Source organism: Bos grunniens, chromosome 12 (genome assembly GCF_055505025.1).
Source record: "Bos grunniens cultivar Pamir isolate PY7600 chromosome 12, Bosgru_T2T1.0, whole genome shotgun sequence".
Classification (NCBI taxonomy): Eukaryota; Metazoa; Chordata; class Mammalia; order Artiodactyla; family Bovidae; genus Bos; species Bos grunniens.
Window position 1 is genome coordinate 36,106,587 of NC_141176.1, and position 17,592 is coordinate 36,124,178.

General features: G+C 39.8%; 1 protein-coding gene across 26 annotated transcripts in view; it reads right to left on the reverse strand.

The window, feature by feature from the left end:
* Positions 1-17,592, reverse strand: part of IFT88 (intraflagellar transport 88) — a 61,403-nt gene that overhangs the window by 25,148 nt on the left and 18,663 nt on the right. For 22 of the 26 annotated variants that reach the window (XR_015138201.1, XR_015138198.1, XR_015138196.1 and 19 more), the window contains 7 exons: positions 15,435-15,525; positions 14,019-14,123; positions 12,686-12,788; positions 12,188-12,302; positions 7,730-7,961; positions 6,706-6,776; positions 99-185 (listed from right to left, as the gene is read on the reverse strand). Coding sequence is in view for 16 of the 26 variants with exons in the window: in XM_086329785.1 (XP_086185911.1) it covers positions 99-185; positions 6,706-6,776; positions 7,730-7,961; positions 12,188-12,302; positions 12,686-12,788; positions 14,019-14,123; positions 15,435-15,525 (804 nt within the window). In the remaining 10 variants the exon portion in view is untranslated. The remainder of the gene's footprint in view (positions 1-98; positions 186-6,705; positions 6,777-7,729; positions 7,962-12,187; positions 12,303-12,685; positions 12,789-14,018; positions 14,124-15,434; positions 15,526-17,592) is intronic. The other 4 variants (XM_086329787.1, XM_086329789.1, XM_086329786.1 and 1 more) reach the window with 1 other exon arrangement.

Below are 17,592 nucleotides of genomic sequence, written 5' to 3' on the forward strand. Positions count from 1 at the left end.
ACTATTTGCAATTATTTATTCGTTTTTCTAATACCAAAGTTTTAAATCAATAAAAGAAAACACCATGTCCATCCAATCACAGTGAATTTCTCTCTTACCAGTCATAACCTACAGCAAAGGATGTTTCAATAACAGGAGCAATGAGTTTTGCAGCTGTCATGATATATTTTTCTGCCATGGCTTTTCTACATCAAAAAAACAAAAACAGATTTATTTAGAAATATGGTATAAAAAGTTTCAATTTACTCCTTAAAATATAAACTTATGCTACTGGAGAAGAGCAGAGAAACAGCTCTAGAAAGAATGAAGCAGCTGGGCAAAAGCGGAAACATTGATCAGCTGTGGATGTGTCTGGTAGTGAAAGTAAAGTCTGATGCTGCATAGGAAGCTAGAATGTTACACCTATGAATCAAGATAAATTGGATATGGTCCAGCAGGAGAAGGGAGAGTGAACACTGAGATCTTAGGAATCAGTGAACTAAAATGGATGGGAATGGGTGAATTTAATCAGTGACCATTATATCTACTACTGTGGGCAAGAATCCTTTAGAAGAAATGGAGTAGCCCTCATAGTCAACAAAAGAGTCCAAAATGCAGTACTTGGGGGCAATCTCTAAAACAACAGAATCATCTCGGCTCGTTTCCAAGGCAAACCATTCAATATCACAGTAATCCAAGTCTATGCCCCAACCAGTAATGCTGAAGAAGCCGAAGTTGAATGGTTCTATGAAGACCTACAAGACCTTCTAAAACGAACACCAAAAAAAGATGTCCTTTTCATCATAGGGGACTGGAACACAAAAGTAGGAAGTCAAGAGACACCTAGAGCAACAGGCAAGGTTGGCCTTGGAGTACAAAATGAAGCAGGGCAAAGGCTAACAGAGTTTTGCCAAGAGAATGCACTGGTCTTCCAACAACACAACAGACAAGTCTAGACATGGACATCACCAGATGGTCAAATTCTTTGCAGCCAAAGATGGAGAACCTATATATAGTCAGCAAAAACGACCAGAAGCCGACCGTGGCTCAGATCATCAGCTCCTTACTGCAAAATTCAGGCTTAAATTGAAGAAAGTAGGGAAAACCTCTAGTTTATGACCTAAATCAAATCATTTATGATTATACAGTGGAGACGACAAACAGATTCAAGGGATTCGATTTGGTAGGAAGACTGCCTGAAGAACTATAGATGGAGGTTCATAACATTGTACAGGATGGGGTGACCAAAACTATCCCCAAGAAAAAGAAATGCAAAAAGGCAAAGTGGTTGTCTGAGGGGGGCTTACAAATAGCTGACAAAAGAAGAGAAATGAAAGGCAAAGAAGAAGGGGAAAGATATACCCATGTGAATGCAGCACTCCAAAGACTAGTAAGGAGAAATAAGAAAGCCTTCTTAAGTGAAGAATCAAAGAAACAGATGAAAACAATACAATGGGAAAGACCAAAGATCTCTTCAAGAACACTGGAGATACTAGGGGACTATTTCATGCAAAAATGGACACAATAAAGGACAGAAATGGCAAGGACCTAACAGAAGCAGAAGAGATTAAGAAGAGGTGATGAGAATACACAGAAGAACTACACAAAAAAGGTATTAATGACCGGGATAACCACAATGGTGTGGTCACTTGCCTAGAGCCAAACATCCTGGAGTGTGAAATCAAGTGGGTCTTAGGAAACATTACTGTGAAGAAAGGTAGCAGAGGTGACAGAATTCCAGATGAGCAATTTTAAATCCTAAAAGATGGTGCTGTTAAAGTGTTCACTCAATGTACCAGAACATTTGGAAAACTCAGCAGGGGCCACTGGACTGGAAAAGGTCAGTTTTCATTCCAAATCCAAAGACAGGCAATACCAAAGAATGTTCAAATTACTGCACAATTGCACTCATCTCATGTGACAGTAGGACTATGCTCAAAATCCTTCAAGCTAGGCTTCAGCAGTACATGAACCCAGAACTTCCAAATGTACAAGTTGGGTTTAGAAAAGGCAGATGAACCAGAGATTAAATCACCAACATCTGGTGGATCACAGAAAAAGCAAGAGAATTCCAAAAAAACATCTACTTCTGCTTCAATGACTATGCTAAAGCCGTTGACTGTATGGATCACAACAAACCATGGAAAATTCTTAGACACGGGAATACTAGACCACCTTATCTGCCTCCAGAGAATCCTGTATGCAGGTCAAGAAGCAACAGAACTGGACATGGAACAGCAGACTGGTTCCAAATCAGGAAAGGAGTACATCAAGGCTGTATATTGTCACCATGCTTATTTAACTTATATGCAGACTAACATCATGAGAAATGCTGAGCTAGATGAAGCACAGGCTGGAATCAAGATTGCCAGGAGAAATATCAATAACCTCAGATATGCAGATAACACCACCCTTATGACAGAAAATGAAGAAGAACTAAAGAGCCTCTTGATGAAAGTCAAAGTGGAGAGTGAAAAAGCTGGCTTAAAACTCAACATTCAGAAAACTAAGATCATGGCATCTGGTCCCATCATTTCATGGCAAATAGATGGGGAAACAATGGAAACAGTGCTCGACTTTATTTTTTTGGTCTCCAAAATCACTGCAGATGGTGACTGCAGCCATGAAATTAAAAGACACTTGTTTCTTGCAAGAAAAGCTATTAACAACCTAGACAGCATATTAAAAAGCAGAGACATTACTTTGTCAACAAAGGTCCATCTAGTCAAGGCTATGGTTTTTCCAGTAGTCATGTATGGATGTGAGAGTTGGACTATAAAGAAAGCTGAGCACTGAAGAATTGATGCTTTTGAGCTGTGCTGTTGGAGAAGACTCTTGAGAGTCCCTTGGACAGCAAGGAGATCCAACCAGTCCATCCTAAAGGAAATAAGTCCTGAATATTCATTGGAAGGGCTTCCCTGGTGGCTCAGAGGTTAAAGTGTCTGCCTCTAATGCGGGAGACCCGGGTTCGATCCCTCGGTCGGGAAGATTCCCTGGAGAAGGAAATGGTAACCCACTCCAGTATTCTTGCCTGGAGAATCCCATGGATGGAGAAGCCTGGTAGGCTACAGTACACGGGGTCACAAAGAGTTGGACACGACTGAGAGACTTCACTACTATTCATTGGAAGGACTGATGCTAAAGCTGAAACTCCAATACTTTTGGCCAACTGATGGGAAGAACTGACTCACTGGAAAAGACTCTGATGCTGAAAAAGATTGAAGGTGGGAGGAGAAGGGGCTGACAGAGGATGAGATAGTTGGATGGCATCACCGACTCAATGAACATGAGTTTGAGTAAGCTCCGGGAGTTGGTGATGGACAGGGAGGCCTGGCGTGCTGCAGTCCATGGGGTCGCAAAGAGGCGGACACAACTGAGCTGAACTGAACTGCTCCTTGGAAGAAAAGCTATAACAAGCGTAGACAGTGTATTAAAAAGCAGAGATATCACTTTGCTGACAAAGGTCCATCTAGTCAAAGCTATGGCTTTTACAGTAATTGTGTATGGATGCGAGAGTAGGACCATAAAGAAGGCTGAGCACCAAGAATTGATGCTTTTGAACTATGGTGTTGGAGAAGACTCTTGAGAGTCCCTTGGACTGCAAGGAGATCAAACCAGTCAATCCTAAGGAAATCAACCCTGAATATTCATGGAAGGACTGATGCTAAAGCTCCAATACTTGGGCCAGCTGATGCTACCAGCTGACTGGGAAAGACCCTGATGCCAGGAAAGATTGAGAGGAGGAAAAGGGGTCGACAGAGAATGAGATGGTTGCATGGCATCACTGACTTAATGGACGCGAGTTTGAGCAAGCTCCAGGAGATGGTGAAGGACAGGGAAGCCTGGTGCTGCAGTATATGGGGTCGCAAAGAGTTGGACACGACCTAGCGACTGAACAACAACAACAAGCATAAACACTGTCTACGGGCAGCTATGCTAGCAATCTATTTACAAATCAGGTTGAAAACCACAACTGGGAAATGGGATTAGAAGGCCATGACGACCTGTGGGATCAGCAGTTCTTGGTCTATGATGCCTCTGATGAAAGAAGAAAAGCAGGGAGTGGAAGGGGGTGGGAGGGACTCAGGGGACAGACACAGGACTCTGCAGCTGAAGCTCTGGGACCTACCGTCTGGGGAAATAAAGGAGTGAAAACCACCACTGAAGAAGCTGTGGTATATACTAGAACTGAACTGCTACGTGTCTCTACAGAGCTGCCTAATCTTCACCTTTCATACAAATGGAGTCAGATTCATGTTTACTGTAGCATATGTCAGTATTTCATTCATTTTATGGCTAAATAATATTTCATAGTATGGATGGACCAGATATTTTTTATCCATTCATGTTGTGGACATTTGGGTTGCTTCCCTTCTTGGATGGCTGCTATGAACATTTGTTAAGTGATTGTGCAGATGTATGCTCTAATTATAAGCATGTTCATAACTGGCCATTGAAGCATTTTTATCATGGTTGCTTTAAAATTTATCAAATAATTTTAACATCTCTGTCATTTCAGTGTTGGCATCTATGGACTGTCTTTTTTTTCACTGAGATCTTCCTGGTTCTTGGTTTGGTGAGTGATTACTGATCAAAACTTGGACATTTTGAGGAGTTCCATAGCAACCTAGTGGTTAGGGTTCTGGGTTTTCACTGCCATGGTCTGGGTTCAATTCCTGGGTCAGGGAACTGAGACCTCCTGCAAGCTGCAGCACAGCCAAAAAAAGAAAAAAGAAAAGAAAGAAATTTTGACATTTTTGGGGTGTGTATATATGTGTGTGTATATATATATATATATGTGTGTGTGTATATATATATATATATATATAATGATAGAATATTACTCAGCCATAAAAAAGAATGAAATAACGGCATGTGCAGCAACACAGATGGACCTAGAGATGATCATACTAAGTCAAATATGCTGTTTATATGTGGAATCTAAAAAAAATGATACAAATGAACTTATTTACAAAACAGACTCACAGGCATAGAAAACAAAGGGGAATAGGGAGTGTATATATATATATTAATATATAGAGAGTAAATCAACTGTTTCAATAAAAAGTTAAAAATAAAATAATGTTCATTCAAGATCTTCAATACTACTTTCACCTTGATTTTAAGGATTTGGAAGTGATATATTTTAAAGAGGCAAATGCTTTTGTATTTTATTTGGGGGAAAAAAACTGATAGGTAGAAAATAAAAAGACTGAATTTTATTGAAATCTTCTGTTTTTAGCTGTCTTTCTTGACATCACTCCAGCAGGCAGAGAAGAGATATCACCTCATCACTTGCAGATAAAGGGAGACGCCCACATTCCCCACGGCCTGCTCTGACCCTCATCTTGTCCTTTGGCTAAAGAAAGCAGGCTTTTTAAAAAATGCAGCCCCTGGCTTTCTGACTCCCTATTTCTTCAGCTCCCAGTCTGGGAAGCATGAGGGGATCACTGCCAGGCTGCTCCTCAAGTCACCAGGGCCCTTGCTCATCTGCCCTCTTGTCTCTACATTTCTTCTCATTTTGTTTTATATACAATTCCCAGGGTTTTTATTTGTACTTAGTGGGACTAACATGGAAAAGTACATCTACTCCATCTTTCCAGAAGGATAAGCTTAATTTTTACTGTTAAACTAACTTCTAAGGATTGAGGGCTCTCCATACACAGAGCTTCCCCAGTGACTCTAGTGGTAAAAAACCTGCCTGCCAACGCAGGAGACCTAAGGGACATGGGTTAGATCCCTGGGTCAGGAAGATCCCCTGGAGGAGGGCATGGCAACCCACTCCAGTATTCTTGCCTGGAGAATCCCCATGGACAGAAGAACTTTGAGGGCTACAGTCAAGAGGGTCACATACAGTCAGACACTACTAAAGCGACTTAGCATGCATGTATACATACAATGGAATATTATTCAGCCTTAAAAATGAAGGAAATCCTGTCACATGCTAAACACAGATGAAAAGCCAGTCACAAATGAACAAATACTGTGATTCCACTCAGATGAGGTCCCCAGAGCAGTGGATTTCATATAACAGACAGCAGAGTGGTGGCTGCCAGGGACTGGTGGGTAGGCAGGAGTTGGGAGGGGGCGGTGCAGTGGGTACTGAGCTGCAGTGTGGAAGATGAAGGCTTCTGAACACCAGTCACAAATCAATGTGAATGTTCCAATACTTAACACTATCTTTGAAAAGAAGAATTATCTACCATGGTTGAGATAAATTTTACGTTATATGTATTTTACCATGATTTAAAAAAACTGAGCCCTCTCTCATATGATATAATTCCTAAGATGCCCAATGAATACTCAGTATTAGAATGTTCAAGCCATACTTGACAGAGACTAGGTACCATACTGGAGAAAGGAAGAAAACATATAAAGAGAAAGAATTTTGTCTTTGGGAGCTGCAATTTAACTGGGCAGGATAAAAATACACAGAGATATGTTTAAACAAAGGTAATATGAACAAAGTCCTAATACTGCACCAGATGCAGAGGGAAAGCAAACTACAGAGAAACAGAAACTGAGTAAAAATAACTGGGATTAACATGAGGACTAAGATTATTTTGAAGGAGAAAACAGAACTCAGTAAAGACAGAAATGGTTAAACAGCACTATCCTAGAAATATATGGAACACAACAAGTTTTGAAAGGAATAATCAGAATGCACATTCAAGTCTCTTAGAGAAGTTAAGACCACATTTAATCATTAAGTGCCCAAAATATTACCTTTCACGTTCCATTTGTCTCAGATGATCATTTTTTATAGCTTCAATCACTAAATTAGTATGTGGGTCATCCTGGGGGAAAAGTGAGGGAATCAGAAGTAAACACTGAGCACTGAGTGGCTAATCAGCCTCAGCACTAGGCCACTGTACACAGTGGAGACTGAGTAGTCTTTCTGAACTGTTTTCCTCGTGTGAAGCAGAACTTTCTTTCTTTCTTCTGATGACCTGTCATACTCTTCACTGAACTAATGCAGATTCTAGCAGCTGACACAAGGTCAGGCTGGAAAGCATAGGACCAAGAATATGGAAGCCATGGTTGTCAGTACAAACGGGTGAAATCCTAAGTCACATGTAATTGCTTTAATGACATCAGTAACTTAGTATGACCCTACATTGACCTCTACTTCCTATTGAAGACACGGATGATTTCTTTCACTACATACATTATTTTTTCTCAATATGAAAGTTATATATGATATTTAACATCTACCCAGCATTTACTATGTTCCAGGATTAAGCATTTCACATGCACTCCCTCATTCGATCCTCACAACCCTATACAGCAGGCTGTTGTAATTAGTGCTATTTTAAATACAAAGGACAAGGAGAATAAATATTGAGCAGTGGGGCCAACCACCACACTGCCATTCCCTTGTAATGCACCAAGAAAATCTACCAGGTTCCTTTTATGAAATCAACATTACTATACCATCACGATCTATCAACATGGACAATTTCACATGATTTGACTTTACATAAGATAACATTAAGGAATGGTAATTTTTCACAAGATTCTCCCTTTTGTTTTTTGAGTAAAATTGTGCAGTCTGTTTAAACCATAATCTCCAGCCCTATTTCAATAGTTCCATTGTCAACCTAATCTAAATAACATGAAAATGATAAAACACATTAATATAGGACTGGCAGAAAACTGAAGAGTCATCCATCCCAACTTCATCACTTCTGGAGACAGAGAAGCACAGCTAATTAGGAGCTGGCTATGTAAGAGTCTTCTTCATACTCACACTTGGCGAAATGTATTTATCATCTTCATCAATTTCTAGTGGAACAGCAATCAGTTTTTGGAATGACTTCTTCATTTTTTCTCGATCTCCAATGGCAAAGTAACTAAGAATCAGATTGAAGCCTGCCTTCAGATTCGGAGCCATACTCATGATGTGCTCAAAAGAAGAGATGGCATCCGAATACTGCCCAGTTTTAATAAATGTGACTCCAATGTTCTGCATAATTTTAATCCTGAAAAAAAACATGGACTCCTTTTAAAAGTTTGAACTCCCCAGCTGGCAATCAAGTTATTCCACAAATAATTTCCTCCTTTTCTTTGCCATGTTACTTCTTGTTTTGTTAAAGATTTACTGAGGTTTATTTTACACATTATAAAATTCACTTGCTTTAAGTATGTGATTCAATAACTATTGCTGTACTAACACAGTTGTGAAACCACAGTCACACTCTAAGTCATTTCCATTTCCCTGGAAAGAACACCTGTGCCCACCTGCAATCACTCCTCAGTCTAGCCTCCTGCCCCAGGCAAACGCTGATTTCCTTTCTGTCTCTCTGGACTAGACTTGCCTTTCTAGACATTGCATGTGAATGGAGTTATACAGCATGTGATACCCTGTGCCTTCATTCAGTTAGCATAATTTTTGAGGTTCCTCCGTATCTCAGCATGTAAGAAGATGTCATTCCTTTTTCATTGCTGAATAGTATTCTATAGTGCAGCTATACCAGGTTCCATCCATTGACTATGTGATAGATACTTGGACTGCTTCTACTTTTTGGATATTATGAATAATTCTGCTACAAACACTCATGTACAATCCTTTGTGACGATATGTTTTCATTTCTCCTGATTATATACCTAACAGTGGAATTGGTCATATAGTAAATTTGCATTTAAATTTTTAAAAAAACATTATTTTCCAAAGTGTCTGTGCTATTTTATATCCCCAGTGCATAAGGACTCTCATTTCTCTGCATCTTCCTCAGCACTGATCACTGTCTATATTTGATGACAGCTATTCAAGATGGGCTCGATAAAGGACAGAAATGGTATGGACCTAACAGAAGCAGAAGATATTAAGAAGAGATGGCAAGAATACACAGAAGAACTGTACAAAAAAGTTCTTCACGACCCAGATAATCACAATGGTGTGATCACTGACCTAGAGCCAGACATCCTGGAATGTGAAGTCAAGTGGGCCTTAGGAAGCATCACTATGAACAAAGCTAGTGGAGGTGATGGAATTCCAGTTCAGCTATTTCAAATCCTGAAAGATGATGCTGTGAAAGTGCTGCACTCAATATGCCAGCAAATCCGGAAAACTCAGCAGTGCCCACAGGACTGGAAAAGGTCAGTTTTCACTCCAATCCCAAAGAAAGGCAATGCCAAAGAATGCTCAAACTACCACACAATTGCACTCATCTCACATGCTAGTAAAGTAATGCTCAAAATTCTCCAAGCCAGGCTTCAGCAATACATGAACCGTGAACTTCCTGATGTTCAAGCTGGTTTTAGAAAAGGCAGAGGAACCAGAGATCAAATTGCCAACACCCGCTGGATCATGGAAAAAGCGAGAGAGTTCCAGAAAAACATCTATTTCTGCTTTATTGACTATGCCAAAGCCTTTGACTGTGTGGATCACAATAAACTGGGGGAAATTCTGAAAGAGATGGGAATACCAGACCACCTGATCTGCCTCTTGAGAAATCTGTATGCAGGTCAGGAAGCAACATGGAACACCAGAGTGGTTCCAAATAGGAAAAGGAGTACGTCAAGGCTGCATATTGTCACCCTGCTTATTTAACTTATATGCAGAGTACATCATGAGAAACGCTGGACTGGAAGAAGCACAAGCTGGAATCAAGATCTCCAGGAGAAATATCAATAACCTCAGATATGCAGATGACACCACCCTTATGGCAAAAAGTGAAGAGGAACTCAAAAGCCTCTTGATGAAAGTGAAAGTGGAGAGTGAAAAAGTTGGCTTAAAGCTCAACATTCAGAAAACGAAGATCATGGCATCTGGTCCCATCACTTCATGGGAAACAGATGGGGAAACAGTGGAAACAGTGTCAGACTTTATTTTTCTGGGCTCCAAAATCACTGCAGATGGTGACTGCAGCCATGAAATTAAAACACGCTTACTCCTTGAAAGGAAAGTTATGACTAATCTAGATAGCATATTCAAAAGCAGAGACATTACTTTGCCAACAAAAGTCCGTCTAGTCAAGGCTATGGTCTTTCCTGTGGTCATGTATGGATGTGAGAGTTGGACTGTGAAGAAGGCTGAGCGCCGAAGAATTGATGCTTTTGAACTGTGATGTTGGAGAAGACTCTTGAGAGTCCCTTGGACTGCAAGGAGATCCAACCAGTCCATTCTGAAGGAGATCAGCCCTGGGATTTCTTTGGAGGGAATGATGCTGAAGCTGAAACTCCAGTACTTTGGCCACCTCATGAGAAGAGTTGACTCATTGGAAAAGACTCTGATGCTGGGAGGGATTGGGGGCAGGAGGAGAAGGGGACGACAGAGGATGAGATGGCTGGATGGCATCACTGACTCGATGGACGTGAATCTGAGTGAACTCCGGGAGTTGGTGATGGACAGGGAGGCCTGGCGTGCTGCGATTCATGGGGTGGCAGAGTCGGACACAACTGAGCGACTGAACTGAACTGAACTGATTCTACCTTATTTCCAACCACTCCTTAATATAATCCCATTTCAACTAAATCCCTTTATTCATAATTCTCTGACCATCAGACTATGGTGTTTCCCAGCCTTTTCTCAGTGTCCTTTTGTCTGGAATGCCATCTCTGCTTCACTTCAGTAACCAACTCAAGTGTACCTCCTTCACTAAGCCTTTCCTGACCTTTCCTGAGAATTCCTGTTCTCAGTAATTATTCCTGCAACTTAAGAAATATCAATAACCTCAGATATGCAGATGACACCACCCTTATGGCAGAAAGTGAAGAGGAACTAAAAAGCCTCTTGATGAAAGCAAAAGAGGAGAGTGAAAAAGTTGGCTTAAAGCTCAATAATCAGAAAACTAAGATCATGGCGTCCAGTCCCATCACTTCATGGCAAATAGATGGGGAAACAGTGGAAACAGTGGCTGACTTTATTTTTGGGGGCTCCAAAATCACTGCAGATGGTCATTGCAACCATGAAGTTAAAAGACGCTTACTCCTTGGAAGGAAAGTTATGACCAACCTAGACAGCATATTAAAAAGCAGAGACATTACTTTGTCAACAAAGGTCCATCTAGTCAAGGCTATGGTTTTTCCAGTGGTCATGTATGGATGTGAGAGTTGGACTATAAAGAAAGCTGAGCGCCGAAGAATTGATGCTTTTGAACTATGGTGTTGGAGAATCCCTTGGACTGCAAGGAGATCCAACCAGTCCATCCTAAAGGAGATCAGTCCTGGGTGTTCATTGGAAGGACTGATGTTGAAGCTGAAACTCCAATATTTTGGCCACCTGATGCGAAGAGCTGACTCATTGGAAAAGACCCTGATGCTGGGAAAGATTGAAGTCAGGAGGAGAAGGGGATGACAGAGGATGAGATGGTTGGATGGCATCACTGACTCAATGGACATGGGTTTGGGTGGACTTCGGGAGTTGGTGATAGATAGGGAGGCCTGGTGTGCTGTGGTTCATGGGGTTGCAAAGAGTCGGACACGACTGAGCGACTGAACTGAATTACCATATTACCTCTTGACTGTGGATTATACTATATAATACTATCTTTTTCTAAAATGTTTAAATTTTTGGTCTCACCTGGGTTAAAAGTACCTGAAGGGCACTATGTTCTATAAGTTAGATAACTGCAGATGATAGTGAGATATATTGCATAATTCAAAAACAAATGTTTGCAAAAAGTGGCATTTACAAATAAATTAACTTTCTCAAGGGAACTGCACTGTGCCCAGGAGAAATTATGAACAGTAAATATCCTAGAAACTTATGTTCCCCTAGTTATTACCAGACTAAGATAACTTACTGTTTCTGCTCTTAAAATATTATAATAGGAAATACCCCAGCACATTCCCTGCCCACCTCTTCTAAGAGTCAACAGTAACCCTTCCTTCACTATTTCCTTCTTGAGCTCCGGTAAGAATATAAGGAATTAAGTATCCAGTCTCGCACTCTGGAGTCTGCTATGTTCTAAACAGCTGCTGTCTGATTTGTGGTGGGCAGTAAGTTGTATTACAGTGCTAATGGCTTGGAGAGTTATTTCCTATATAGGCCCATTAGCTTAGTTTTATTCCAACTGATCACATATCATGCCTTTAACCTTTAGCTTCCATCATACAAATGCATGCAAGGGTCAGACCAAAATATTACAGCTATAAGAAAGATCTAACACCTCTCATGTACACATACCACAAAGCACTCAGTCCACTGGCAACATGTCAGAAGAGTGACTTTGTTTCTGAAGAATGACAAATTTTACAAACTTACCTCATTTCTTTATGGACACTTGGAATTTGATCTAAGGCCATTCGGTAGAATTTAATGGCTTTGGAATAATTTCTTTGCTTTAAATAAATATTTCCCATATTCACTTTCAACCGTCCTAATTTAAAAAAATATTAATGAATATATAATATCTGATTTCTTTCACTTTTTCTATGAGACTAAAAAGTACACAGTATAAATGCTAAATATAAACAACAATCTCTTGTGGATAAATTCTACAAGGGAAAGCATGTTCCATGGGGTTGCTATGGCTAATTCTACTTGTGATACAGAACACAGTCTTCATTTACTATTAGGCAATATGTCTCATACCAACTATATTTTTTCATTTGTATTTGTGTGAATTTTCATATCCTTTAAGCAGGACACCATCATAAATTTAACTTGCTTAGAGCACAGATCATTTCATAACTGAGGAAACTGTAAATTAACACTACAAAAGAACTATACTTATCAGAAAAACTAACTACACACACCTACCTGCATTGCTAAACATCTTATTTTTCACTATAACTTGATATGTGTTTAGTGCTTCAGCATACATCTCATTAGCTGAATACTGACTGGCCAAGTTGAAAAGAACCTAAGGAAAAAATATTGCAAAGAAACATACAATGATCATCTTAGGTCCCTTTTGCCTATCTTTCTAGAGATTAAAATACTATAATAATGTTAGTTGCCTCTATCAAGACTCCCAAACCATTAAGAAATGAATTCACAGACAGTATCTTGCATTCCAACATGAACCAGAACATTAGGACAGGTGGAGCTATCCTCTAAATTCCACCTAATTTTCCATGTATTCTTTCTAGTCAAAGGATTTGCTATCCTTTAATCTCAGGAAGACCCACAAAGAGTATATGTGTATTGTTAGTATTGCTGGTAATAAAAAGAGTAAAGAAGATAGTGGATCAAATTCTCTTTGAAAACATAAACATTATGTGGAAATATCTTAAACCTTAATTTGTAGAGTATTGCTGCTCTATATGCAAATTTATAATTTAAATAATTGAGCTATAGTAAAGTATGTTCCTAGAGGAAAAAGATGATAATTGTAAATTATTCCCAAATCTAAAGATTCCATGGAATCTAAAAATATTAACTATAAATAGTAAGCATCTAAATTCTTCTTCCTCCAAGTTTCAATGTCCTTTTTTCCAGTTGTTTAGCATATGAAGACTTCTCCTACTGAAAATACAACCTTTTAAACATCAGTATATATATATGAAAGAAGTGTCTTTTCAGAATTGAATAAATTTTGCTAGAAACTAGCTGTTTTGTTTTTTTTTTTCCCTACTATCCTCACAGAACACTGTCTTATTAATCTAGTTTGAAGCTCTCTAAGATCATAGACCAAAAAGTCCACGTTCAAATCTTATTATCTAACTATGTTGTTGACGGATGTTCACTAGACTTATTGTGGTGATCATTTCATAATATATACAAATATCAAGTTGAATACCTGAAATTAAGAGAGCATTGAATCACAGTTATACCTCAAAACAAAACAAAAGGAATCTTGTCAAAGTAAGCACACTGAATAGAGCCCAAATATTAGTAATCTTCAAGAGTCCTTAGCTGGAAGGTTTACTAGTATTTACTACAGTATTAAAAATGACTAAATTAAAGAAGATCACTATACAGACCAAAGATGAGAGTGGTCCCATTAACTGAAGAGCATTATTAACCTAATTCTGGGCACCTTAAGTCCAGTAAAGCTTAAGGAACAAGATAAAACAACAAAGAAAAAAGACTTCTGGAATCTATAAATTCTCACCAAGATAACCATATTCAACAGGCACTTTGTACTTACTGAGTAAGTTAAATCCAAGTTGATGTTCTCTGGCCTTGTAACTTGTTCTCGTTGCCTCACCAGGACTCTCTCCTTTCTGCCTGCATCTTTTGCCTTTTCCAAGGCCTGAAACCAAGTGTACATGGTGTCAACTCCTTCACAAACTCACATAGCTCTTGGTGCATCAGAGGCGCCTGTAGCTGCATTACCCTTACTTCCTGGGTGCTCTGAGCGCTCCTCCCATAAACTCCCCTCCTGTCTAACTGTGAGCTCTCATCCCTCATGGCAAGTCCATGTGTCTTCTCTGGGAAAGAAGGGGAAGCACAGGGTGGGGACTAATACCTGGAGCATACCTGCCCACACTGAGTTTCTCATCACCTCTCCTCCTACCACTTTTAGGTCTGACCATGCCTACCTACATGTCTGACCTACCAGCGTTAGGGCTTCCCTGGTGGCCCAGCCAATAAAGAATCTGCCTACAATGCAGGAGATCTGAGTTCAATCCCTGGGTTGGGAGGATCCCCTGGAGGAGGAAATGGCAACCCACTTCAGTATTCTTGCCTGGAGAATTCCATGGATAGAGGAGCCTGGCAGGCTACAGTCCATGGGGTCGCAAAGAATCCGACATGACTGAGCAACTAAAACTTTCACTGCATGCCCCTCTCCTTCTTTTGTCCTTTCAGCTTCTGAATCTTTGGTGTTTTAATTCAATCTCATGAGACAGGAATTTAGGTGAGTTTGTTTGGTTTCTTGGATGCTCAAAGTACAGATAAGCCACAGATAACTGCTACCTAATAGGACAACAGATCCTCAGTTTCACTAAGATCTTACTCAGAACATTAAGAACCTTTAACTGATTTCCACGGAGAGACTGACCAGTCCCATTAATGCCTTAATCTGATAATTAAGTCACAGAAACTGTATCTATGTGGTGTGATGATCAAAGTAATGTGAACAAAGCACCTAAGATAAAAAAAATTAATTAAAAAAAAAAAGAGTTGGATTCCCAAAAAGCAAACCATGAGTTTTCAGTTTTACTTATGACAAAATATTTTAGGGCAGTGAGGCTTAAATAAGAAAAAAAGCCCTTAGTACTTTTTTTATGGATCACAGTAGCTCTGCCTTTAGCAGGCTGTGCATCAATCCAGTAATCCACCAGGCTGAAAAATTTAGTCAACTGATACTGAATTTTCTCCCCTCCTTAAATGACCAATGAGAAAAATTACAAAATCAGCCAACTGTTTTGACATCAGAGTTTATGAAGCAGAGTTAAAACTGTAGGCTCTCAAAATAATTATTTCAGTGAAAACTCCAAGGCCAGTCCACAGCAAAATGAAAATATTTATCTAGATGTGTGCATGTATGGGTGCATACACAAAAGTAGACACATACTCACACACTTCATGATCTTGAATCTTAACCAGTTTATGGACTTACCAATTTTAAGTCTCCACAACTGTTAGCAATACAGCTTTCTTCTACCAACTCATTTACTTTCTTCTCTAATTGTCTGATCTTTTCTTCTGGACTGTTAAAGAAAAAACCAAGCATATTCTGAATCATTCAACCACTAATAATATATATGAAATTTAACTTACTTTTAACATAGTCCATCATATGCTCATTAACTTTAAAAGTAGGTCACAGATAAGACAAATACATAAATGGCAATGAACAGTAAATGTATCACTCTTTTTAATAACTACAGTATATATTCATAATAATAGTAAATAATAGCTAATGTTTTTTCAGCATAAGGGTAATTTAATTTTGAGCTAAATGCTTTACCCTAATTATGTCACTTAATCTTCAAAAAAGTATTTCATACAAGTACTATCGTTATTTCATTTAACTGACAGGGAAAGTGAGGTTTACAAAGTTAAGTACTGGCAGTCCAGTGGTTAGGACTCTGCATGCTTCCATTGCAGGAGGCTCAGGTTCAATCTCTGGTTGGGGAACTGAGATCCCACAAGTGGTGTGGGGAGGCCCAAAAAAAGAAAGAAAGAAAGCTAAGTATTACGCCTGAGATCATACAGCTGGTAAGTTACAGAGCCAAGGTTTGAACACAAATAAGGTAACTCTGCTGCTGCTAAGTCACGTCAGTCGTGTCCGACTCTGTGTGACCCCATAGACGGCAGCCCACCAGGCTCCGCTGTCCCTGGGATTCTCCAGGCAAGAACACTGGAGTGAGTTGCCATTTCCTTCTCCAATGCATGAAAGTGAAAAGTTGAAAGTGAAGTCGCTCAGTCGTGTCTGACTCTTCGCGACCCTATGGACTGTAGCCCACCAGGCTCCTCCGTCCATGGGATTTTCCAGGCAAAAGTACTGGAGTGGGGTGCCACTGCCTTCTCCGAAGGTAACTCTAGGGCCCATGTTATTATATTGTTAATACCATTCCTGAAGGGAACTGGATCCTATGGCAAATGAAAACTTTATCAATGGTGGAATAACTGAAGCCCCCATAAAAGAGAGAAAAATTATTATGATTTACTACCAAATAGATACCAGAGTTGGGTTTTTTTTGGCCAAGGAGCACGGCTTGTGGGATAACCAAGGATGGAACCCAGACTACGTTAATAAAAGCCTGGAGTCCTAATCACTGGACCACAACAGAGAACTCCCCACAGAGACTTCTAACAAGGTAAAGAAGTTTAAAAAATCTTGACTCCATCAGTAGCACACGAAGTATCCCCAAACCAATCACATTTTAAACCAGCCTGTTGTTTCATTACCACTTTCTTCCAACAAAGTACCACAACACTCTGTATGTACATCACTGCCTAAACAAACTTCTACTACAAATAAGTCAGAATAAACATCAATTCTCCTAATTCTCTTCAAACAGACTTTTAAAAAGAATACAGGAACAAATTAGGTCTATGAAATCATATTCTTCAGTAAAACCTGGGATTAAGGCAACAAATTTATTTATAGAGATCTGCAAAATTCTGAGTAAATGAATACAATAGATGGTGGCTTTGTAAAAGTTAGAAAGTTCAGAATTTAAGTACAGAATTCTATTTTCAAGTTGTCTGAAACATTCTAATAAATGTCTTTAAACAGTACTTACAGAGTATTACTTTTAAGCCTAAAATGTCAATATAAAAATTAAAAGCTAAAAATCTGTAAGAGAACTGCATGAAGACAGTGGCAGTAACTGCCCCATCCCCACCAGACACCAGGAGAATGAACCCTGTGTGCAGACCCTGTGGGACACCCCCACAGGCACTCGCCCGCCACCCTGTGTTCTGAAGCCAGGCTACAGAAGCGTCTCCTTCCCCAGCCAAACATCTGGTTCCATCAGATACCTGTGCTGAGATTCTGGCCAATGAGAAACAAAGACAATCTGCCCCGGGCAGATGTCTCCCAGAAAAGCCTTTGCTTCTCAAAGGGGACCTGAGACTGGGCATCTTCTGAGTCTAGGTGTGAACGACTACATGAAGGTTCCAGACTCCCATGACCCTCTTGGAATCATGAGGACAGGAAGTCCTTGAGAAAAGCCAAGAGTGAGCACACTGTGAGCGTTGGCTGCTGTTATTTGTAAAATGTATAGATTCACAGTGCTCAGGTATCAGTACATGCTACACAGCTGAAT